General features: G+C 51.9%; 2 protein-coding genes across 4 annotated transcripts in view; one reads left to right on the top strand and one right to left on the bottom strand.

The window, feature by feature from the left end:
• Positions 1–18065, bottom strand: part of Uhrf1 (ubiquitin like with PHD and ring finger domains 1) — a 19132-nt gene extending 1067 nt beyond the window's left edge. Inside the window, exons 1-17 of one of the 3 annotated variants that reach the window (XM_028763443.1) lie at positions 17901–18065; positions 16261–16433; positions 11794–12036; positions 10812–10972; positions 9440–9655; positions 8735–8838; positions 8451–8661; positions 6657–6780; positions 6473–6580; positions 6099–6203; positions 5033–5139; positions 3739–3898; positions 3499–3636; positions 1925–2045; positions 1693–1838; positions 554–658; positions 163–350 (exon numbers count right to left, since the gene is read on the bottom strand). In XM_028763443.1, coding sequence (XP_028619276.1) covers positions 204–350; positions 554–658; positions 1693–1838; positions 1925–2045; positions 3499–3636; positions 3739–3898; positions 5033–5139; positions 6099–6203; positions 6473–6580; positions 6657–6780; positions 8451–8661; positions 8735–8838; positions 9440–9655; positions 10812–10972; positions 11794–12036; positions 16261–16413 — 2349 coding nt within the window. In that variant the 5' untranslated portion in view covers positions 16414–16433; positions 17901–18065 and the 3' untranslated portion in view covers positions 163–203. Of the gene's footprint in view, positions 1–6; positions 351–553; positions 659–1692; positions 1839–1924; positions 2046–3498; positions 3637–3738; positions 3899–5032; positions 5140–6098; positions 6204–6472; positions 6581–6656; positions 6781–8450; positions 8662–8734; positions 8839–9439; positions 9656–10811; positions 10973–11793; positions 12037–16260; positions 16434–17075; positions 17138–17900 lie in introns of those variants that run through there. The other 2 variants (XM_028763445.1, XM_028763439.1) reach the window with 2 other exon arrangements.
• A 2357-nt stretch (positions 18066–20422) lies between these two features.
• Positions 20423–24738, top strand: part of Arrdc5 (arrestin domain containing 5) — a 5758-nt gene continuing 1442 nt past the window's right edge. Inside the window, exons 1-2 of the mRNA XM_028765063.1 lie at positions 20423–20712; positions 22502–22707. Of these exons, the coding sequence (XP_028620896.1) occupies positions 20460–20712; positions 22502–22707 (459 nt within the window). The 5' untranslated portion in view covers positions 20423–20459. The remainder of the gene's footprint in view (positions 20713–22501; positions 22708–24738) is intronic.

Below are 24738 nucleotides of genomic sequence, written 5' to 3'. Positions count from 1 at the left end.
AGAGAGAGAGAGAGAGAGAGAGAGAGAGAGAGAGAGGAAAAACAGAAGTCCAACTGGTAACCAAAACATGGGATTCCTATAGGTGCCTGGTTAACTGGTGACCAGAGCAAAAGAGTTGCCAGGGACAGATGTGGAAGGAGAACACCTTCGAGCTAAACCCACTATGAACTTGGATCCATGGGGCCTCTGCCTGGGTCTTGGCATCACCGGCCACTTCCATAGCCAGGGAAGAGCTGGTTGAGAATGGTCTGCAAGGGCTGGTTCACCAGGGTTGGGGCGCTGTGGTCCAGCTCGTAGCGACAGGCTGGGCAGCTGAACACCTGGGCCCGGAAGGACCTGTCCAGACAGTCCTGCATGAGACATGAGGAGGGTGAGGGGACAGCTGGGAATAGCCACACAGGACTCCTTCCTGACTCTCAAGCACCCACTGAGCTCCCTCTTGGTAGTCCCTGGTAACACCCCACAGAGTATGGGGGTCTGGGATCTCTATAAATGGCACAGCTGAGACAGAGGGTGGTCAAGCCATGCTCCCACCTTCCAGCCACCTCCTCACCTTACAAACGTTGTGCTGACACACGGTGGTGACTGGCCGGAACACCAGCTCCTGGCAGCAGATGCACTGGAAAGCCTCTTTCACCTTGCTCAGGAAGATCTGGTACTGCAAGGCAGGTGTGAGAGGGCCACTTCCATCATCCTCACCCCAGCCAAGAAATGGAGCCTCCCACACCCATCTGACCCTCAGCAAAGACTGAGGACACTGCAGTGTAAATCAGACACAAGACAACGACAGGGCAGGGCTCAACGTCTTCGAGTCCCTCAAGCCCAGACCTCAGCTTTCAGCCCTGAGGCACATACAGAGTCTGACTCAAGTGCATAGCAGTAGAGGCTTTATTCAATTTGACCCTGAATGAGCCCCAGAAGCTGGCCTCACCAAGACAGCAGCCACCATGGCAAGGCCTCACCATGTCACACAGCCTTGCTAAAGGCAGGTACACCCTGCTTTAAGAGGTCTTCATGAACACATATATATAGGGCTTACATGACACAGGGGTCTCACTCCCGGGACACACTTAAGTCAAGCAAAGCAGGGGCAAAAAGACACCGCCAGAGCCACAGTGGCACAACAGGAAATACGTACGCAGCCACACAGCAGCCCACGTGTGGTTGTTTGATTGAATATGCTTGGACCCAGGACTGCCACTATTAGGAAGTGTGGCCTTTTTGGAGTATGTGTGTCACTGTGGGCATGGGCTTTTAGACCTTCATTCTAGCTGCCTGGAAGCCAAATACTCTCCCAGATGCCTTCTGATGAAGATGTAGAACTCTCTGTTCACAGTAGTAAAACCCTAAGACAGCATATGAGCCTGATGGATAGATGGACCACCACCGGAGAAAGCAGTATACGCAGAGGAATATTACTCAGCCATGAAAAGGTGTATTCTAAACATCCGCTCCAACATAGGTGAGCCTCAGTGCTGTCAGTCAGCATAGAAAAACAAAACTGCAGGATCCCACTCTCAGGAGGTCCTTGGAGTCAGAGCCATCAAGAAAGAGGGATGGTGGGTGCCAGAAGCTAGCTAATGTTAAAAACAGTTTTGGTGTTGGGTCATGTGTAGAGACGCTGGAGTGCTGCAGTAAGACATAGACTTTGACCCGGCTTGCCCACAGAACAATGGGACCCCAGTGGCTCACCGGCCCATCCTGAAGAGAACTTAGCACCTCATCCCACAGCTTGGCATTGCCCTTGTCCTCCTTGATGAGGCTGGCCTGCTGCACTGGCAGCGTGTAGGGCTCCAGCTTGCTCTTCTTAGAGACACGGGGGCTGGAGGTAGCTGGGCCTGTGGGGAGTGCAGCAGTGCTGGTGAGCACATCAGACATGTGGGATGTACAGGATGACACGAAATCCCAATAGGTGGCCACTCACCTGTGGACTTCCGCTTGCTTTTGCCTATCTTGGAAGGTGAGGGTCCTTGCTCCAAGGCCTTGGCCGGGCGCTTCCTGTTCTTCTCCTTGTTAGCCAAGGCCTCCAAATAGCCTTCAGGGTACTGAACGGACAGGGATAGGAGGCAGAGTTAAGTACCCATCCTGCAGAGTCACAGCATCATCACCCAACAAGCTCTTGGGCACCTGAGAGGACTTACTGTCCAGGAATGGAGGCCAAGTGTGGCAGCAAAGAGATCCTAGCACTCAGAGGTCATTAATCCTTTAAGGGCAACCTAGACTATGTGGGAAGATTCTTACCCAAAACTAAATAAAGCCAGGACTTGCAGCACATTCCTGTCACCCTTCACTAGAAGTAAAGAGAGGGTCAGGAGTTCAAAGGTTATCCTGAGCTATATATAGCAACCTTAAGGCTAGTTGGAGGTCCAGGAAGCCAGGTATGGTGATGCCCCACCTATGATCTGGGAGACTGCAGCAAGGGGACCGTTAGAAGTTACAGGCCAGCCAGTTACAAAATGAGACCTTTTAAAACCACACAAAGAAAAACTAGTCCTACCACTGACCCTCTCTCCTAGCCCCAACCCTGCTTCCTCAAACACTTGTGCACACACCCCCAGTTTCTGTACACTGCGCTACGGACACACTCATTGCAACCTACAAATCCTGAGGACATGCCAGCATACCCTTTGGGCCACAAAGGTTCCTTAAATGTCCCCAACAGGATAAAAGTGTGACTAATGTTCTGGCTGCAAAAAGGTAAGGTAGCTCTGCTCTTGGGGGTTTGCTATCCTTAGCTGCCATGTCCACTACCTGTGTTCTGTCAGTTCTGGTAGCTTCTTTCTGCTGATGCTTTCATTAGCTTTCATCAAGAGTCAGAGGAGCAGAAGCCAACATTAGCCACAGGGGTGGCTGATCAGATATGTCACCTGCATATCCAGATCCACCTGTGACTTCAACCTTTTTGGATTGATTCTTTTAGTGTATTGGTGTGTTACCTACATGCATGTGTATGCAGTAAGTGTGTGCACTGCCTGAAGAGGCTGTCAGGTCTCATGACATTGTTGGGTGCCTTATGAATGTTGGGAACCGAACTAAGACTGTCTGTGGGAGCAGCCAATGCTTTTCAACCACAGAGCCATCACTCTCTCCACACTTAGGAATTTCTTTAAGACAGGATCCTGTGTAGTCCAGGCTGGCCTCCTCACTGTGGAGGCTGGTCTTGAACCGCTATCATGCCTGATTTATGTGGTGCTGCAGATAAAACACAGGCTTCAGGAAGGGGAATGCTCTACTCAGAGCCATAGGCCCAATCCCATTTCTGTTTTGCCAAAAGGGTCTTGCTATGTATGTAGCCCAGGTTGGCCATGAACTTACAACCCTCCTTCTGAGGGCAAGGATCATAATTCCTAACCTGGCTTGGAGGAGATAGAAACCTTGGAGAGCCTGGGGCTTGGAAGCAGAGAAAAGCGCTGCGCCCTCAATCCCAGCTCCCACCATAATGGACAGCACGTTCAAAAGAGTTGCAAATTCCTTGACCCCTGGCCTTCAAAGACACACCTGCATAGTGAGCCCCAACTGACGAGTGCGGTCCTTGCCCTCCCGGGTCCAGGGCTCGGGTTCCGTGTCATCTCGTCGAAGGAGATAGCGCCACACGAGGAAGCCAGATTTTCCTCTCTCTGGCCAGTACTTTACCACCTGTGGACAGCACAGTGTGGCTGGTGCAGGGTGGGATGGGGATCTCAGGGCATGAGGACATGGGACACAGGCAGGAGGACATGGCAGGTGCTCACCACTCACCTTGTAGATACCGTCGTAACGGTTGCCCTCTGCGGGGGCGTACTTGCTATGTTTCCCACCCTTCATGTTTCGGACCACGCGGACTGGCTTCCCCTGGCGCCAGTCTTCAGCCTCAGCACCTTTCTCATTGATTGGGGAGTGGCAATTGAGTGCCAGAGCCCTTTGGGGAGACAGGACACACATGAGAATTTACAACATGTCTCCCCAGGAGAGGCATACCCTGGCATTCATCGATCCATGGAGATCACATCATCGAGACACCAAGATAAGATCTCTAGCACAGGCCAGAACCTGCCAAAGGCTACTGTCTGATCTACATGTTCCCAAAATGGACTGCAGAGGCTGCACCGTGGCTAAAGCACTGGTTGCTCTCAAAGGATTCAGTTCAATTCCCAGCACCTATGTGGTAACTCACAACTGTCTGACTCCAGACCCAGGAGATCCAGCACCCTCTCCTGGCCTCTGTGGACACTGCCCTGGAAGATGTGTTACAATAACCAGCTGTACCCTGACTGCAGATCAGAACACAGGGGACCCTGCCCAGAACCTCTCCCCCAAACTGAGATGAAAGTGTTACCCATGGCTGGGATTGTGGCCACGAGACACAGATCCACCATGAAAGAAACAGAAGAGGTCTGAACAAGGTATACAACCAGAAAGAGATTTCCTGGTAATGCTCTCCCCAGGGAGAGAACAGGCACAAGGCTAGGCGGCGTAGCCTCTTCCCAGCATTAGACATCACTGTCTATGGAAACATGACTTGGAGACAATTCCTCGGGCTGGGGGCATAGCTGAGTGGATAGCATTGGCCTGAATTCACAGCCATGGGGCTGGACAGATGGCTGAGCAGTTAGAGCACCAGCTGCCCTTGCAGAGGACCCAGGTTCAATTTCCAGCACCAACACAGGAACTCACAACTATCTGTAGCTACTCCAGCTCTATGGGACTTGAAGGCCTCTTGTGGCCTGATACTAGACACAAGTGGTGTACAGACATCTAGACAAAACACTCATACATACAAAATAGAACACCTTCTGTAGCCTTCAGGGAAGATGCCTGCTTGAATAAGCCTGAGATGAGACGAGTCTAGAGCCCATCACCTTTAACCTCTGCACTTGAGAGGCAGAGGCAGGTAGATCTCTGAAGTCCAAACCAGCCTGATACGGCACACTGTCTCAAAACTCAAGCTCAGGTCGTCTTTGGGCAAGAGTGAATAAGGAACCTGTTTCCCCTTCACCCTCTGCCACACAAGAGCAGTCATACCCATGGCACAGGGGCCATGCTTTCAACACACCTATTGTTATTAGTGAGCTTCTGGTCAGAGGACTGTCCCGCTGTACGCTTGTTGCCAGAGAGGTCTCGGCCACCACTCCCTGTGTACGTGAAGAAATTGCCATTGTCCTGCAGTGGAGAAGAATGGCTGCATGAGCCCTCAGCATAAGGGTGAGTACACCTTGCCCAACAAGGTGAGGACCAGAGTATGAACCCTGAAGGGCAGTGGGATATGGATGCCCAGAGGAGCCACACAGCCACCCTGTGTCCTCATAACAGACAAACCAAGTGCAGCTCTTTGAAATGGCACAGAGTCCTGTTCCAACACAGAGGGAACTGGAAGGCACAATGCTTAGTAACATGAGCCAGACTTGGGAACACACAGCATGGGGTCCCATGCCCTGGAGTCCCCAGTTGTCAGACCCACAGTGAGGGAGGACAGTGTGTGTCAGGAACTGCTGAGATGAAGGAAGTTCAATGCCTGATGAGATAGAGCCTCAGCACAGGGAAGAAGCAAGGTTCTGGAGGTGGATGTAGTTGACAGTGGCACCTGGTTACTGAACTTGGGGTGCCCCCTTTGCTGAGAAGGGAGGGTTGAACCATGGGTGTGGAATATCTGCCCCACCCTGTGATTTCCTACCTTCCCTTCTAATTAAGCAGCCATCACACACTAACACAGCAGCCCTGACCACAAAGCCAGGCCGGCTCCTGCTGCCCCACCCTACCACACTCAGCTGCGGCATCCTCAGAGCCGTTATTTCTTTCCTTATAAAATCAAGGCTTATTTTTGTGCTTTAGGTAACACCTCGTGACATCTCTTTCTCTGACAGAAATGAACCACGAGTGTCTCTGTTCTTGTTGTCTGGGGACACTATTAGGTCTGAGAGGAATGACTAAGACATGTTGAGAGTGTGACCTTGCACCTCTGGCCAGCACTGAGGGTGGGTACCAGTGTGGAGACTGGGCAGAATGACAAAGAAAGAATCCCGACATGCTACCCGAGCCAGCCTCGATTCTGTTCCTTGCATTAGTCATGCTGGGTAACATGACAGAGGAAGTCTTAGTGAGGGAGGGGGCACAGTGCTCACCACATCATCCTCATAGCCACCAGCCAGCACCAACGAGTAGGCACCGTCGTTGCTCCGGCCGTGGATGCCTGCCACATGCGGCCGATGCACACCGGACTCACTGACCTGTGAACATTACCAAGATGCGCACTACATCTCCTGGGGACTGTGACCCCCACATACCCCAGGATCAGTCCCTGACAAGAGCACACTGGCCCAATGGCTGAGTATAGCCACCATAAAGGAGCTAGCCGTGACTAAGGTCTAGGGTCATGCTGCAACCCTGTCCCAGCAGCCACCCACCTGAACCTCACTTGCTATCATTTCCTGTCCCAGCCACATCTGAGACACAAACTCAGTAGAGAAATGTCTGGAACCCTGTAGGATCAGCGTACCTGGACTCTGAAGCGCCACATGGTCCCCACAGGGACACCAGGAATGGGTCCGAAGTGGTTGGCGGGCACAATGGTACACTCTGTGGTGCGGCCAACACATGCCATGCCCTGCCACGTGGAAAGGGTTATGTGAGAGATGGGGACGGGGATGGGGACAGGACAAGAAGGAAGGTGTGTGCCTCACCTTGCCCCAGTCCCGCCTGGAGGAAGAAGTGGCTGACGCCATCTTTGCCTTCTTCTTGCTTTTCTTCAGCTTCTCCCCTGCTTGTACCACCTCACTGGAGTCAGTTCGACAGCTGGGGCAGTACCTAGGAAGACAAGAATGTCACCTGCATGTGGCCTGGTGTCCAAGAGCAAGATGAATAGTGTCCTTCCCCCAGACACTAGAGACAGAACCCAGACATGGCCGTTCAGAACCCAGGTCATGAGAGCTTACTTGGTCAAATCAGGAATGTGGTCCCTGGGCAGCTATGGATGTGCCCCACCATCCACGTGCAGCCGTGTGCACTTGGAGGTACATGGCTAAACTCCAGGCTGGACTACCCCGACTGTTACAGAATGCCTACAGGCCCTGAGTTCTCTTAGTTTTCCGCTAAGAGCCCTGCCTGCAGAAAACTAGTGAGAGGGCTCAGCAGGTAGCAGCTTGTCACCAAGCCTGAGGACTTACTTGAGTTTAATCCCCAGGACCTACGTGATAGAGAATAAGTACCCAACCTGTCCCCACACACAAACACAAAACAAAACAAAAATAAAACAAAAAAATCTTTAAGAACCCCAGAGACCCATGGTGGCACACACCTTTTATCCCAGCACTCAGCAGGCAAAGGCAGGTGGATCTCTGAATTCAAGGCCAGCCTAGTCTACAAAGTGAGTTCCAGAACAGCGAGGGCTACATTATAAGAAAGAAAAACTTCAAAGCCAAGCAGAGTCCCTCATTCCTATATTCCCAGCAAGTGTTACAGCACAGAGCAGGCCTGAACTATAAAATCAGACCCTGTCTCAAAAAGAACCCCTCCACCCCCCTCCACAACCGTCAAGGGCAGAGCTGGAGCAGTGGTGTAACACTGGCTGCGTCTGCAGAGGACTGGGGTACAGTCCCCAGTATGTGCATCATTGGGATGACAGTCACCTGTTACTCCAGCTCCAGGTGGATGTGATACTTCTGGCCTCTGTGGGTACCCTACTCACTTGCACACACATTAAGTATAACAATAAAAACAAATTTTAGGCTTAGCGGTTAAGAGCACTGGCTGTTATTCCAGAGGACAAGGGTTCAATTCCCAGCACTCATATGGCAGCTCAAAAGTTCCAGAGGATCTGACACCTCATTCAGGTAAAATGTCAATGCATATGAAATAAAACTTAAATTAAAATAAATAAAAATTTTAAAAGTCAAAAGGCTGGGCAGTGGTGGCATATGCCTTTAATCTCAGCACTGGTAAGGCTGACAGGTAGGTCTCGTTAGTTCAAGACCAGTGAGTTCCAGGACAGCCAGGGCTACACGGAGAAACCCTGTCTTTAAAACGAGCAAATCTCAACGCTGAGTAAGGGAAAGAGCATAGGCCATGTGACAATATCCTTCCTTCTCTGCCAGAGCCTCGGATTTCCCATCTGCACAGGGTCAGACAGCTTGTGCTGCCCCCTTGTGCAGCAGCCCCCTTGTGCAGGAGAGCCTCAGGAGCTCCAAGTGCACAGTCACACAGTGGAAGGGGACATAGTGGCAGACCTGAGGGACATGAGCCACACTCCCTTAACAGTTTCCTCTCACTGAGCCTGTAGCCGAGCTGGCAGTCAGAAGGTCCTAGCCAAACTCCTGTCATTGCTTCCCCCAGCACTGGGCTCAAAGGGCCATGTAACAGCCCAGCTTTTGATGTGAGTGCTGGGATTTGAACTCAGAACAGCAGAATTGTGCATCAAAGCTGAGCCACCTCCCAGCCTTGTCTTACATGCCAGGTGAACCCAGAGGTATGTCACTCACCACTCCGGCTCAGGGGGAACACAGGTGAGCGGTGGCTGCAGGCAGTACAGGTGGAAGGCCATGTCACACTCATCACACAGCACCTGTTTCTCAGGAGCCTCACGCCCACCACACACATGGCAGGCGCACTTGCGACATAGTTTGTTCTCATCATCCTTGCAGTACTGGCAGGACGGGCCACTCTTCCCTGTGTTCCGGAGGGGAGGAGGGGCTGCAGCAGGCCACAATGCCACCTGGGACTGCCACCCCCACCCAGGTGCACTCAGGGCCTGACCAAGACTCACGTTGCGAGGGGCTACTCATCAGGGGGCTCCCCTCGCCACAGACCTCAATCTTAAAGACCTCATCCACAAACAGGATCCGACAGTTGTTGAGCTGAGAATCATTCCTGCAAACATCGCAAAACCTTAGCTCCCTATGTGGCTGAGCCTGGCTTCCACCCAGGTGGGTTCCTCCCCTTTGGTTTCTACATGTGTGCATCCCGTAATCTGGGGAGTCCTACGCTACACAGGTCAGAGCACCCTTCACCTGTCCAGTCTCGATTTCTGCCTGCATTTGCCAGGCTAGCTGGCCATGGACGTCTAGGAATTCTGCCCCTGGCTCCCATGTCCCTACAGCAGTGCAAGCTTTTGCATGTGGCTTTTATGTGGGTGCTAGGGATTTGAACTCGGGTCCTCATGTTTGCACAGCAAGTACCATTACCCACTGAGGCAGGTGTTTGAAGTTAGCCTGAGCAAGACAACAAGATCTGGTACCCTCCAAAGGAGGCAACTGCCCTTGTGCATATACAAGGCTGCTAAGTGTAAGCTGGCAGGCCTCCAAGAACCATTCAAGCCCACACCCTCCCATAACATGGGGACAACGTGGACAAACACACAGAAGCATCCAGAAAGCTAAGTCTGGGAGCCTTGGAGTGAGTCTAGCCCAGAGAGGGCCCGATGGGAGGATAAGGGAGGCTGTCAGGGTCCCTGTCCAAGCAGGTCACTCACAAGAGCCTGATGTTGCCGTAGAGCTCACGTGCCGTCCTGGTTTGGCGCTTCCTACAGATCTCAACATCATACCAGAAGCCTCGTTTCCTGGGGTAGTCCACATTGTAGTTGGCCATGACCACCTGACCCACCTCCAGGTTCTCCCACGGGATCACAGTTCGAGCACGAGCACGAACATTCTTGGCTTTGACAATGTCCACTCCATGCTCTGGATAGCTGCAAGCAAAAGCCCAACCTCAGACCTACCAGGCCAACCACGCAGTCCCTTCAAAGGGGCAGAGATGTGGTAGCATGGGGAGCCATATTCTGGGGGACCCCAGTGTCTAAGCTGGTGGTCCAGGTATGTGGAACATGTGGACAAATGTGGCCTCCCAAAGTGACTTCCTCCCCATCCCAGCACCTAGGGAGACATCGACTTGAAAGTGAAGCTTTTGCAGCTAGGTGGGCCCACTGGGAGTAAGGACAGCTCTTGGTTCTCATGACAGAAGTGACAAACAGAAGCAAGGATGTAGCACAGACAAGAGCAGGCATGATGGTGAGATGGCCATATGCCTACAAATACCAAGTCAGGGCAGCCTAGCACGGTTGGCCTGGGGAACCAGACTTGAGCAAACTGTTCAGAGACAAGTAAAATGTTCCTCCACATCCATGTGTGGAGGCAGATAGACCAGAGCTGACTACTCCACAGAGAGCACTCTCCTGCGTATTGCAACGCTTGCTCTCTGGGCAACTGTGAGCTATACCACCCACCTCAGATTTACTCACTTCAGGTCCATCACAGAACTCTGCTCAGCAAGCACTCTCTGTAAAGGACTTCCACACAAAATGGCTGACTATTTAAATAAAGTTTTATCGACAACAATAAGCAGGGGCCACATGTGATCCCAGAGCTGGAACATGGAAATCTCTAATGAGATGTCAACTTATGCTACTGGGATCTGTACCATCTACTATCTTGAGGGAACCATCCTAGGCAGGCAGGCAAGCCATCCAGGCCATCCAGGCCATGGACAGTAAAGAGCTGAGGCCAAAACCTCAGCATATAATAACCGGGAGAGGGAAGTTCAGCAAAGCCATAAGTGCAGGGGCCTCCTCAGCCTATTGGATACTGGTCTCATGGAAACTCTCCTGTGAAGGTTGGGCTCAAGGACACTCAAGAGATCTCCACACACACAAGACTTAACAGAAAGAGATCAAGGCAGGGCAGCTCATGGCTGAGCTCCTAGCACTAGGAACCTAGAGAAGGGCCCTTTGTCTAAACAGGGCGATGAGGATGGCCAAGGGTAGACCCCAGATCCCTGACAACAAACAGTCACTTGGGAAGTGAAGGGCAGTGGCTCTGGCCTGGGCTGGAGACTAGGAAGGCACTCACTCGTCGTACTTGACATGGTACATGATGTCATCCTCTGGGCTCATAATGGCACTGGAGCTACAGGGTTCATCCTCAGATAGGGCTCTCTTCTGTACCTGGACCACCTGGGCCTCAAACCATGCACCGAAGACATTGTCACGCACATCCACGTACTCATTAACCTATGGGAAGCAAGAAGGCTCAGGAGACCCAGCAGCAGAGCAGAACCAGGGTCAAGGATTTGGGTTGTGGGCACAGAGGTTTCATTTGGCTTAGGTAGTCCTGGTGATTGAACTTAGGGTCACATATGCCAGACAAGTGTGCCTGTGCCCAGCTATGCCTACAAGTCTCACTCTGTAGCCCAGGTTGGCCTCACACACTCAAGCGTGCTGCCTCCAGAGTAAAGGGATGTTGGGTGTGAACCACCATGCTCTACCTGGCAGCAAAGCTCAGCATTGTAGACACTGGGTAAGACTCTGTACACACAGCTCAACAAACACCTTCTGCAGGTGACCTCTGCTCTGATGGCTATGACAATCTCCATAGAGGTTTACTGACAGCAAATAAGTAGTGACCACAAGTCCAGGTGCTGAGCACATTCCAAGCCTCCATACCCTCCAGAGTGGACGCTCCCATGTAACCCTAGATCCTTGGGTGAGACACTGTACTGCCACAAAGCAGATACAACAAAGCAGATACAACAGACAGATCAAGAGTGATGTGGCCACAGAGGGCAGAGGTGGCTCTCATGGGGCACTCTTCAACCTCAACCAGTTTCTCAGGGAGGCTTAACCTCCAGTTTGTCAAACAGAAGTTTCAACTGTAGAGGGAACACCTGCAAGTAGTAACTATAGTGTAGTCACCAAGGAGTCCCAAGAGACCCTGCGCGGCTATCAGTACAGTGATGGGCAGGCATTGCCAGAGTTGGCAAAGTATAAATCTGGGTTGGGGGCAAACCCAGAAAGCCACCGTTACATGTGCACACAGCCACAGGGAACCTCACCTTGTACAGCCCCAGGTCCGTGTCCTCCCATATAGTCTTGTCATCTCCTTCAGCTGCCCCTTCACCATGCGTGGACGACTTGTCTGATTCACTGTGACCCACACCATAGCCAGAGTCAGAGTCTGAGAGCTCCGAGTCGCGTTCTTTTGTACTGAGAGGTAGTGCCAGACTCTGGCGCACCAGCAGCTGGATTGTGTCATTGAGGCGCACATCATAATCGAAGAGTGTGTGACCGTCCTCCATCTGTGGGGAAATCCGTAACAGACTGTCTTCCTCAAAGGCCTGGCATGCGGCAGGAGTAGATGGAGAATAGAGACCAGGCCAGCTCTGTCCCAAGCCTGGGCCCTCATGGCTGCTCCAGAGAACCATATGTAACACACTATCAGTCCCAATGGAAGTTTTAGGGTTACAGTGAATAACACCCCCATCCTTGGAAACTATTGAGGGCATATGAGAGAAAGGCTTGCAGCCCACATAGCCAATGGTAACCCGAGAACGGGCCTGACCAAGCCTGACGACAGATGTGGGGGACTGGGACTGCAGGAAGGGGAGGGAAGGACTCCTGGTGTGGAAGTAGGATTGGGGGGTAGAGGGGATGGCAACCTGTCTGAGGGAACAGGACTCTTCAGGAACGGGACTGGGTCTTTCTGTGGGAACTCTGTGTTAGGGAACTCTCTTTGCAGGAACAGGACTTGCTGTAGGAACAAACAGCTTAGGAGACAATGTGGTCACCAGTCCATGACAGCTCTGATGCAGGCTTACATTGGAGGCCAGGACCCACACTCCACAACACCTGTCACCCAACACAAGGACTTTGCACCACACGCCAGACTTGGGGATCCCAAGACAGAAGTGGGGACCGGAGAGAAAGCACATGAGGCAGTGGCCACAGTAAAGCCCAGTCCTTCTGCAGATGGACAGATACTGTTGTGTGCCATCCGCAAAGGGAGACATTACTCAGTCAGAAACAGGAGCACAGCTAAGAAAGCAACTAAGGACATCTGACAGCTATCTGCATACAATGCCTATGCATATGACACACACAGACACATACATATGCCCAAAGTTTTCAAATACAAAGCAAACTGTGGTAGCTACTGGGCCCAAGAACTGGTGGTTAGTGCTGGACCCGCCAGGAGGCAGGGCCAGCAGGGCAGGCAATCAAACCACAAAAGCCTCCCTGCCCCCCAGGCCCTCCCCCTAAGGAGCCCACCAAGCTGTCCAACCACGGTCACAGCCTGGGATGGTAAGGGCAGCCTCCACTCAACATGCAGGGCAAGATGTGGCTGTAACAGGCTTGGGGCAGACTCACTCGGCAGTTCTAACTAGAACTCCTCACTCACAAGGCCAGCTGGACGGCTTCTGGAACTACCCCAGAAGGCCCTAGGGAGGCAGGTAGAAGCCTGCAATGGCATGTGACTAAGACTAGAGGTGGGTGCAGTGCCCCCACCTATATCCCACTTGCCAAATGGCTGGTTAGGAAATTCAGGAAAGCATGTGAGCCCAGACTCTGGTCACCCTTGGGACCATCTGTCACAAGAAGACAGGACAAGACAGGACAGTCTAAGAACCTAAATGTTCAACTCCCACTCAATGACCTCAACAACAACAGCTAAATCCAGCACTCAGTCACAACTCCTGCTAATTTCTAAAATTGAGAATAAAACCTACAGGCGGATTTCTGAGTTCGAGGCCAGCCTGGTCTACAGAGTGAGTTCCAGGACAGCCAGGGCTACACAGAGAAACCCTGTCTCAAAAAAAAAAAAAAAAAAAAAAAAAAAAAAAAAACCCAAAATAATAATAATAATAAAACCCAGGGCAGGGACTGCCTACACACCAGTGTGCACAGGACCCCAGGCTCCATCCCCAGCACTACACAAATCTGTCACTCCATCTCAAGTAGAAACAAGGTCAGGGTTATCCTAAGCTACATAGTGAATTTGACTACAGCCTGGGCTACATGGGACCTTTATCAAGGTAAGTAACAGCTGGTGAGATGGCTCAGCAGGTGAGAGCTTTTGCCCTGCTGAGTGCCAACTTCCCACAGTCCTCTGACCCCGTACACACAACATGCACACACAGTAACAAGGAAGTATAAAAATCAACAAGTAACACTTCAAGACAAGACTGCCCAGGCTGGCCTTGAACCTGCAATCCAGTCTCAGCCTCCTGAACAGCCTGAGATAGGCTTTGGGCCCAGCCACTTTGTTCCTGACACACTGGGGTAGGGAGGAGGGCAACAGGTTATCTGTAGCCCAGGCTGACTCTGAACTCCACAGGTAAAGGAGACTGACCCAGGGCTGGAATGACAGCTGTGGTTCCCCAGGTACTCAAGCATGCCAGACAAGCATCTAACCAATACTGTCAGCATGGCTCATGTCAATCATCCATAAGACCAGCTTCAGGGAAAGTCGAGAAGGAAGTATTCCAAGGGGCTCCTGGGTGATTTCTAGAGACTGTCTTAACAGCAGGGAACCCCAACATAGAAACAGAACACCCTGAGTCTACATCACCCTGGGGGGCCCTGGGCTGATACTTGGTGATGCCAGCAAGGCAGGCCCTGCTGGACTCCTAACATCCATCACCATGTGCAGCAGCCAGCAGCCAGCCATGCTAGGGACATGAAAGGTTAAGTTGCCCCTGACCAGAGAACTTGGCAACTTTAGAGTAAAGCCTGCACATACTGAGCACACTGAAGACTGCTGCTATTTTCACAGGCAGTTTCAAGAGTAACATGGGTCTACCAGACACAGCTCACATCTGCCCTGGCAGGGACTCTGCTCAGAGTCCCCTCCCACCTACTTGCCACCCTGTTCAGAAGCAAGGAGGGGCCAGCACACCAACTCCAGACACCAGCTAGGTCCTTTCAGTTCTCAAGTCTCAAAGGACCCAGGCATCTGGGCCACAGGAGAAAAGGAGAAAGGCAGTGAGTCATGAACCATCTAAAACTTTTTGTAAGTATGGCCTACTTGCATGGTTTCTGTTGCTATCAACCACCACAGAAGTAGGCTTTCTCCAGCTCTCTGCCTGTTCCCACCTTCCAGCCCCTTGTTCTCTCCCCATGACCTGCTGTCTCCTAGTAGCCCCAACAGCTGGGAAAGAAACTGGAAGCCAGCACCTAATCCCTGACAAAGCCAACAGAGCTACAGCATGGAGAGGGGTATGAAAGGGACCAGGTAGTAATGTATGCTATAGGTTTGCTACAGGTTAAACTGTGAGGCTGGACACATTGCTCATTCCTTTAGGTAGAGGCAGGCAGATCTAAGTTCAAGGCCAGCCTGGGCTACATGAAACCCTGTCTCCCAATAAAGACAAATGACACTGTTCAGGGGAAACCTGGGAAAGCATCCTCACCTTTGAGATGGTCCCAGAAGTCAGCCCAGTGACCCGATAGAAGACACAGGCAGCCAGTGGAAAGCCAAGGGTTAAAAGCTGAATGTTTGCAGTGAGTAAGGCCACTGACATATGGGCACTAACGCTTACGCACCTTCCACCTTCTGTGAACTTGACCCATTACACACAGTGCCCAGGAGATACACTGGGTATAAAAGGAAATGAGTCTCCACGGAGGGCAGTCCAACACACTGCTCACATATACCCAGGTACACCAGCACTCCCACTGCCATCCAGAAGACAGGGCCAGTCACAGCCCTTCCTGGGGCCAGGGAGGGGTACAAGAACCAAACGCTGGGGCCTGAACACCAGAGGGCAGCAGTGCCCTGCCCAACCACAAAGGCGGGTATGGGCCATGAAAACCTGGCAAATTTACTTTGGACCCTCCTCTGCTGGCTGCAGTGCACTCAGCTCCAAATGGCCTCGCAGGCACTTGTCTCACACCAGAGACCCCAGTGCCAGCACGTTCTACTCTCAGTACATCTAGACACCAACAAAAGAAAGCCCAGCTAGATGATGAGGATAAAACATCCCACGTGCAGGCAGCTGGGCTGCAACGGTGGCTGGAGAGAGGAGTGGAGAGGTTAACACGGGGCTACCCCTCCATAAGGACCACTGGCCCCATTTTCCCCACAAGCCTAGATAAATCACAGTTCTGTGAGTAAAACGGACCCTCCAGGAAGGTTACTATCTCACAGGAGCAAGCTGCAGGCAATCAGGGTGGGTCGCAAAAGAAAAACCTGGTCCCCTCTCACACTTGCCATGTGAAAACTGTTTAAACAAATTTTAAGCCAAAACCTCCTTGGGCCCTCTGTTGGCCACTTCAAACTTTTTCCTCAAGAAAAATAGTTTTTAGAAGAGAGTTTAAAAGATAATAAAAAGTACCAGGCTTCAAAGCGCGAGGCCAGCTGCCCGGCTGCTGAGGAGGCCTGCCTTTGTTCACCCCCTCCTCCTCCCCAGCATCCGGGACGGGACGGGACCGACTGGAGAGGGGGGCTCTTACTTGGTTGTTTTGAGAGGCAGGAGGCTTGGAACAAAGCGCTGGGTAGATGAAGGCTCCCGCGGCCACCTTACCTGTTTGCCCCTGTAAAAGAGTCTCTGCAGCTGGGGTTCCACGTGGAACAGCTCCTCAATCTTTTTCCTCAGCTCCTGCACTTTGGTCAACCTGGACAGAGAGTTCACGGTGTGGGTCTCCTTCCCGTCCATAGTTCGAACCTGGATCCACATGATGCCGAAGTACTGGAGGACTAGAGAGAGACAGAGGGAGACCCCAATCAGTGTGGCCTGCCAGGAGGAGGGGAAGTGGAGTACCCTCACCCCAGGAGCTTTCTTTACATCTGATTGAGCAAAGGAAGCAACTCCCAAGGCCAATCTTCTGTAGCCCTGGCCCCCAACACGGGGCCAGACCCCACCTTGGGAGGACCAGATGGCATAAATTAGGCACTTAGCGTTTTAATAACAGGCGAGTGGGGACACTTGGGTGTGGACTGCCAAGACATCCTGGGTGATCCAAGACCATCCACCACGTACCCAAAAAGGGGGAGGGAAAAAACGTCCATGGCGGGAGAAAGGCCCTGATCAGGGTGAAAGTGGCCGCAGCTATTCATTCATACGTTCAGCCGTTCATTCATTCATTCCAGGCAGTCTTAAGTCCCCGTAACCAGAACTCGCCACTCCGAAGCGGACTGGAACCTCTCAAAAGTCCCGGGACCCCGAACTCGATCACAGAAGGCAGGGCCTCCACACACACACCACTCGGGACTCCCCCTGAGTTCCGGACCCGAGTCTCCTGCGCGCGTGCTTAGAGCAATTCCCCCCCGCCGTGGCCATGGCAACCGACGGTCCGGGTCGGGCCACCCGCTCGCGCGCGCTCGTGGCCATAAACTCACCTGAGCCTCACCCACAGCTGGCTGCCCTGACTTCCCCCCGGGACACCGACCCTGGCCTCTCCGAAAGGCGCTTTAAAAACCCGGGAGGCACTGAGCCCACGTCCACACCCACCGCCGCCGCCCAGGCCAGACCCCTTGAGCCCCGCCGTTTAAGTTCCGCCCTTCCCGGAGAGCCCGCTACCGATTGGCTCCTCCGGGTTACATGCCCCGCCCTCCTCGCACACGATTGGCCCAGATGTACTCTGAGGCGCCAGGGCGCGCGAAACCCGACTCGGGCGCGACAATTGAATCTCGCGGAGCGTCAGCTTCCAGGCATGGAGCCGCGTGCACTCCCCCGCCGGTCCCCACGCATTTCCCGCGAACTTTAGCGGCATCCGGGAGGATAAAAAAACCAGGTGCAGAGTGGAGGATGCCCCTCAGGTTACCCCTCAACGGATGCAGAAGCACGCATGCGCGGTGCTCTGCACTGCCCGGAGCCACGCGCGGGAAACTTCTGCCAAGTTTTCGGGTGTAACCGTGTGCTCAGGGCCAGAGAGGGAGGCTCAGCGTGGAGGACACAATTCAGATTTCTCTTACACAAGGTGTGGAACCCACGCGTGGGCGATGGGTCTCTGCAAATATCACCCCACGCGCGGGAAAGTTTTGCAAAGCTCCCCGCTAAGCCGGGCCGTCAACGTGATGCGACTGGCCAGTAAGGAGGTTAAGCGTAGAAGACATAGAATCCCCTGAAGCAAGTCCCCGCAGCCACGCGTGAGAAAGGTTCCTTTCAGTTTCGCGTGGTGCCCCGCCCGCCACTGTGTGCATATAGCGCGCTCTTCCACTCACCTCTCTCGCGGCGGCGATCCGCACTCTGCTCTCCCTGGAGCGCCTGGCACTGCGATGGGTGACCCAGAAGGGAGCCGCGTGAGTGGCGGAAGACCCAAGTGAGCACGAGAACGCGGGTTCCTTCCAGCTGCTAGGAGTTTTTTTCCCGCGAAAACTCAGGACGTTTTTTAGAAGTGTGCACAGGCTGCTGCGGGAGACTTCCACCCCCAATGGGTGGGGAGGGCTCTTGATTCCTGATTGGCTGGCGCTGTGGCGGGAAGCGAGAAAGCAAGTGGGGCGTCCCCACGACCGAGGATCTACCCCACCCCCGACTCCGCCCAACACTTCACGGACTTGCCCTGCCGGCTGTGCCCAGTTTACCAAAGAGGCCTAGGTCCTCCACCATGTAAACCTCATAGCAATACCGGGAGAGGAGGAAGGGACACCCCCCCTCCCAGAAAGACTACTGACCCCACTACATGCCTATTCCCTCTCAGCTGGACAAACTTTGACCTCTTAATCTAAGCAGCCCTGAATCTATATCCATATCCCGTAGGGGAACTTGAGGTGTGCCTCCCCACCAGATACCCTGCACTCCATGTCTGGTCTGAGCTCAATGTGTAAAATCAGAGCGAGCGATACCGGTGTGCTCTCACATTACCCACCCACAGGGCTTCTTTCCCGCCTGGTTTCCCCACCCCCACCCCGCCTTCTGCAAGCTGTCCAGGCCTGCAGGGCCTCCCTGCCCCCTCCACCCCCGCCTGCTCCATTCTAACCATTCCTAGTGGGCACTCTGGCTGGCTATCTGTGCAGTAACTAGTGGACAGAGAAACCAGAGTTAGGGGGTCCAACCACTTGCAAGGCACACCCTCCCCTCCAGCGCTTGCCATCTCTGGGATAGCAAGTCCTGATCTAGAAACCAATGGAGAAGAAAGTAATAAACATAGAGGACAATTCCAGGTACAACCACAAGTCATGAGGCCGGACGTGACCAGTGGCCACGTGGGGGCTGGGACAGAGGCACTTCCGGCTGGAGAAGCCAAGGACACATGAGGTATAGAGAAGGCTTGGCGTAGAAAGGCAGGAGGCAGCACCTGGGCTGGGACAAGTAAGACAGAGGTCATGTGAAGGGCGTTGGTCTTGGAAGTCCTTAAGCAGAAAGATTTCCAATTTTTGTTTAACTGTGTTTTTCTTTTTAAAAAGAGTCTCATATAGCCTAGGCTACCCTCCAACTTGCTCTGTAGCTGGAGATGTCTTAGAATTCCAGAGCCTCCGCCTTGCTAGTTCTAGGCTAACTACTATACTCAGAGCATTTGTGGGGCTCTTACAAGGTTGTCCCTCCTAAGATGTATCTTTCTGTGAGCCCCAAAGGTGTCCAGGCCCTCACCTCTCATCTCCAAGATCTGGGACAACAGGGATTTGTATGATGAGGAAGGATTTCCCAGATGGGCATGGCCTCCTGGCACCCCAGCACTTGAAAAGTAGAGGCAGGAGGATCAGCCGTCCAACACCGTCTTTAGCTTGAGCTGCATAAACATAAGACCCTGTCTCAAAAGTGCATATAGCAAAAGGAATTAACATTAAAAGTCAGGGCGGACAAGGTAGCTTCCACTGGTAAAGGTGTTTACTGCCAAGACTGGAGACCTGGCTCAATTACCAGACATAATACAAATAGTGGAAGAAAACTGACTTCTATGAGTTTCAACCTTCATATACATGTGCCCACACACATAACGAACATATATATAATTTTTTATTTAAATAAGGTGAGGGCTGGAGAGATGGCTCAGTGGTTAAGAGCACTGACTGCTCTTCCAGAGGTCCTGAGTTCAATTCCCAGCAACCACATGGTGGCTTAGAACCATCTGTAATGGGATCTGATGCCCTTTTCTGGTGTGTCTGAGGACAGCTACAGTGTACTCATTTACAATAAACAAATCTTTTTTTAAAAAAAACAACAAAAAAAATAAAACAAGGCAACATGATGTCACTGTTTATGGAAACAATTGAACAAGACCAGACAGACAGACAGACAGACAGACCATAATGAACAGGATGTGCCCATGGAGCGTCAGGACATCTTGCTTAGGCTTTAGTGTCCTGAAACTCACTACATACCCCAGGCCGACCCCAAACTTAGCAGTCCTCTTGCCTCACAAGTGTTGAGGTTAAAGGCATAAGCCCCCAAGCATACAAGTTCTTTTACTTTAAGGGTCACACAAAGTTGCCCAGGCTGGCCTTGAACTGTTTTGAGCTTCCTGCCTCAGCCCCCTAAGTTTCTGTGGTGACAAGCCTGAAGCTCCAGGCCCAGAGTGGAGGGTTCTGCTTTGCTATAATGTCCTAGAATGCTAGAATCAGGACTGGGGTGAGGGTGGTCCTGGAGATGAGGCAAGAGGATCAGGAGTTTAGAGTCATCCTTGGATACAGAAGAAGTTCAGGCCTGGGCTAGCAGAGCACCTGTCCCCTTCCTGGAACACTGGGTGGAGCGATGTCACAGAGGTCACCACAGCTGAGGAACCCAGGGGGATCTGGGTAATACTTGGGGGAGGGGGAGGATGTGTCTCCCACGCCCAACCTCCCATGTCTGTGGTGAAGTCCATCGAGGTAGTGCTGCCCCAAGATGCGGTCTACCTGGCCGGCTCGAGCATAGACGGGCAGGTGGTCCTCACCCTCAACAGCACCCTTGTGGACCCCGTCGTGAAGGTGGAGCTTGTCGGTAGGGGTTACGTTGAGTGGAACGAAGAAATCGGAGAGACCCGTGATTATAGTAGAGATGTTATTTGCAATAATAAGGCAGATTACGTACATAAGACAAAAACATTCCCAATAAAAGGTAAGAATGCGGCCTGGGGTGGGAAAGCAAACACATCTGCTAGTCAATCAACAATCTCTTAGGAGTATCATTCGAGTGAGTTAGAGATAGGCAGAGGCAGGTTATGTTAAATAATAACCAGTATGAAGATGTGAAGAGTGGAGAACCAGTTTGGGCAGGGACGTTCACAATGAACCCCCAAAGATCCCTGGGAAGTACTGTGTTCAGTCCTGCTAATGGCTGTGTGAGGCTCTCTAAGTCGTCACTCTTATTAGCTTACATGAATGTCTCCCTCTGGTATTGTGACTTGAAGGTCATAGGAGAAGAGGGGAGGACAGAGAACTAGGGACAAAAGTTCACAATCCAGCCATCACAACTCTGACATTACATCACCCTGAGCACTGCCCGGGGAGTTCTGTCCCCCTCCCAGATTGTGTCATTGGGTTCTTGTGGGTGTTCAAAGGATTTCCAACTTTGGTATTTTGTTTTTAAATTATCTCTCTGTGTAGCCCTGGCTGTTCTTTTTGAAGACCAGGTTAGCCTCAAGCTGAAAGATCTACCTGCCTCTGCGTTTGAGAGTGCTGGGGTTAAAAGTGTGCATCCCCTCCCAGGTTTTGTTGTTAGTATCTTATATTAATTTTCATATGCATGACTATTTTGCCCATGTGTCCATCTGTCAGTGAGGGTGAGGCAGGAGGATTCCTGACAGTTTGGGACCTGAGCTCTGGGTTCAATTCCAAGCACCATGTAAGCCAGGCATGATGGTGCATCCCTGTCACTCAGCATTGGAGATAGAGACAGGACAGTCAGATCAGGAAGGCAGGTCTTCCTACACAAGGAGTTTCAGGCCAGCCAAGCACGTCTTGAAAGACAGTACAACAACAACAGAGAGAGACAGAAGACGGGGGGTCGGGGGGGGGGTTGTTGGGGGCAGCTGGACAGATGGCTCAGCCTTTAGGAGCACTGACAGCTCTTCCAGAGATCCTGAGTTCAATTCCAGTAACCACATGGTGGCTCACGACCATCTGTAATGAGATTGGGTGCCCTTTTCTGGTGTGCAGGCAAACATGAAGGCAGACTCATCTTTAGAAAAGAAAAACAGAGTTTAACCTGTGACTCACTCAGCTACTCAGGCATTTATTGAACACCTACTGTTTTACAAATGTATGTGAAGTATTAAATTTACAACACTAAATCCAATAGATAATGTTAGTAACATTACAGACACTGCAGGGGAGGGGAGGTCATAAACAGGTCAGTGGGCACAGGAGCCTTTGACCCCAGCCCAAGGGAAGCAGAAGCAGGAGGATCTCTGTGAGTTTGAAGCCAGCCTGTTCTAAATAGTGAGTTCCAGGACAGCCAGGGCTACACAGAGAAACCCTGTCTCAAAAAACAAAAATTAAAAAAAAAAAAAAAAAGAAAAACAACAACAAAAAAAGTAGTATGGATGGCCAGAAGGTTAGGCCACTTCCTGCCAAGGTTGAAGCACAGTCACGTGCACTCATGCATGCACACACACATGTACAGAAACAAATAAACAGCCAGGCGGTGGTGGCGCACGCCTTTAATCCCAGCACCTGGGAAGTACAGCAGCCAGGGCTACACAGAGAAACCCTGTCTTGAAAAAGAAAAAGAAAAAAGAAAACAAAAGAAAAAAAGTTCACAGAAATGGAGGCAGAGTAGGAGGGTCCAGCTTCCTCATCTGTTACTCAGTCAATCAACAAACATAGGGTTGTGGCTAGTGGTTAGGTCTCATCAGCAAAGGTTCTGGATGGTTCTCACACATGGCCTTGGTGTGTTTCACTTACAGATAATTGGTTAAGGGCAGGCAGCCACACCTTTGACTTCCATTTCAACTTACCTCCCAGGCTCCCGTCCACCTTCAACAGTAAGATCGGCCACATCTCCTACTTCATGCAGGCCCTATGCATGGGCCGGGAGCATATTCTGGCCAAGAAGAAGCTGTACCTGCTGGTCCAAGGGATTTCTGAATTCCGCCAGCGGAACCTAAGTGAGGTACCCAGGCATGCAGGGGATGGGAGCGGGAACAGCAGGGCTGCTGACCCAGGCTCCTGGGTGAGTCCACAAAAGGTGGCTCAAAGGCACAGCAGTAGGATTTAGTAGAGAGAGGTGATTGCTGCCAAGCCTGATGACCTGAGTTCAATTTTTAGGGCCCATTTGGAGACAGAAGGAAAGAATCAACTGCAGCACTTTGCCTTCCCCACACCCCATGCATGGTGAAGCCTGGGCATTCTCCCTGCTCTCCTTCTGCTACACACACACACACACACACACACACACACACACACACACACACTGATCAAAAAAAAATTAATAAAAAAGTAACTCAGAAACCAGAGCAGGACTCTTGCAGGTGGGATGGCTCTCAAGTCTGTGACTTCTTGGAACACTTGGCTGTGTCTTGCAGACAAGTAACTGTTGGGGCCACTCCAGGCACCCGGCTCATACTGCAGCTCTTCTACCCACACCCCAAACCTGCTAAAAAGCCAAGTGAGGGCATTGGAAGGGTTGAGGTGGCTTGTCCAAGGGCAAGAATGGTTGTCACAGTCGGGAAGCTCCTGGTATGGAGGACAGGGACTTAGCCCAACCCCCTGCATTGCCCAAGAGACCCATAGAGAACAACCTAGTCCTTCCTCAGCGTCTCTGAGAGAACCTTTAGTGACTCGGGCCCAGGTGGCATATAGAGGACCGGTCACACAGAGCCTGGATCCTCAGAAGGGGCCTCTGTTCTTGTGGGGAAAAAGGCTTGGCCTCCAGCCGTCAAGCTTGGTGTTCCAAACACTGGCTCTGAGGTAGATTTAAAATGACACTGACCAGGGACATCATTCCATACCTGAGAACCAACCCATGTGAGTCAGGAAGGAGGGGCTTGGGTTGAAGGCCCAAGCTCAAATCTCAGTAGCCCCTCTGTCTGTCATCTGACTCCATCCTTGCATGGGAGAAATGGGTACTTTGAACTAGTAGTGAGAATGTGACTCAGTGGCAGAGCCAATGGAGAGACAGAGAACAGGGCTTCTATAAGCTTGGGCCTGCCTCAGTCCTCTGACACAGTCTCCACAGTTCCCACATAGAGGTTGTCACCTCCACAGCAATGGAAGCCTGTGATTCAACCAACCTCAGGGAGGATGCTGGGAGGACTGGCATGAGCACCCACCCAGTGATCGCTTCAGCGGGTTGGTCATGTGTCCGCTTTGGGGCCTGCCTGCATGAGAATCACAGGTGACTGATGGAGAACCATGGGAGTGCATCCAGGGAACACACAGCCTGCAAAGGCCCAGGGGCAGCAGAGAGCCCAGTGTGAGGCAGGGAAGGCCATGTGTGAACCCCAGTTTTGCCCTTGTTTGTGGCTGTTGGTTCTTTGAGGCCTGCCAAGGCCCCGGTGCACCCATGAAGTTTGGACACATAGGCAGGGCTCAGAAAGGATCTCTCAGCATAGCAGGCAGAAAGAAATGGCCCATTGTTGAGAAGGCTGAGTAGACACAGGTCAGAGGTTGAGGGTAGAAGGTTGCCTATACCTTTAATCTTTGACTTAAGAGGACAGTGAAATCTTTGACCTTAAGAGGACAGTGAAATCTTTGACCTTAAGAGGACAGTGACTGGACCTTTTCTTTCTTTCTTTTCCTTTATTTTTACATGTATTTACCTTGGTGATGGGCTCCATGGCAAGTGTATGCACATCTAGGACAGCTCATGGGGATCAGTTCTTTCCTTCCACTATGTGGAGCCTGGGAATTGAACTCAGGTCTATAGATTTGGTTGCAGTAGGGACTCTGGGTCATGACCTATGAGAAAGTTGAAGATGTTTAGCATGAACAGGGTGTAGTGGCACACTCCTGTCATCCTAGCTCTTGAAAGGCTGCAGCAAGAGGATGGCCATGCTGCCTAGTGAGACCCTGACCATGATAACAATAATAATAATAATCATAATAATAATAGAAATAGGCCTGGTGTGGTGGTGCAAGCCTTTAACCTCAGCCCGAGAGAGAGAGAGAGAGAGAGAGAGAGAGAGAGAGAGAGAGAGAGAGA

The sequence above is a fragment of the Grammomys surdaster genome, unplaced genomic scaffold (assembly GCF_004785775.1).
Source record: "Grammomys surdaster isolate TR1022 unplaced genomic scaffold, NIH_TR_1.0 62, whole genome shotgun sequence".
NCBI classification, from domain to species: Eukaryota; Metazoa; Chordata; class Mammalia; order Rodentia; family Muridae; genus Grammomys; species Grammomys surdaster.
This window is presented reverse-complemented; position numbering and strand designations above follow the sequence as displayed.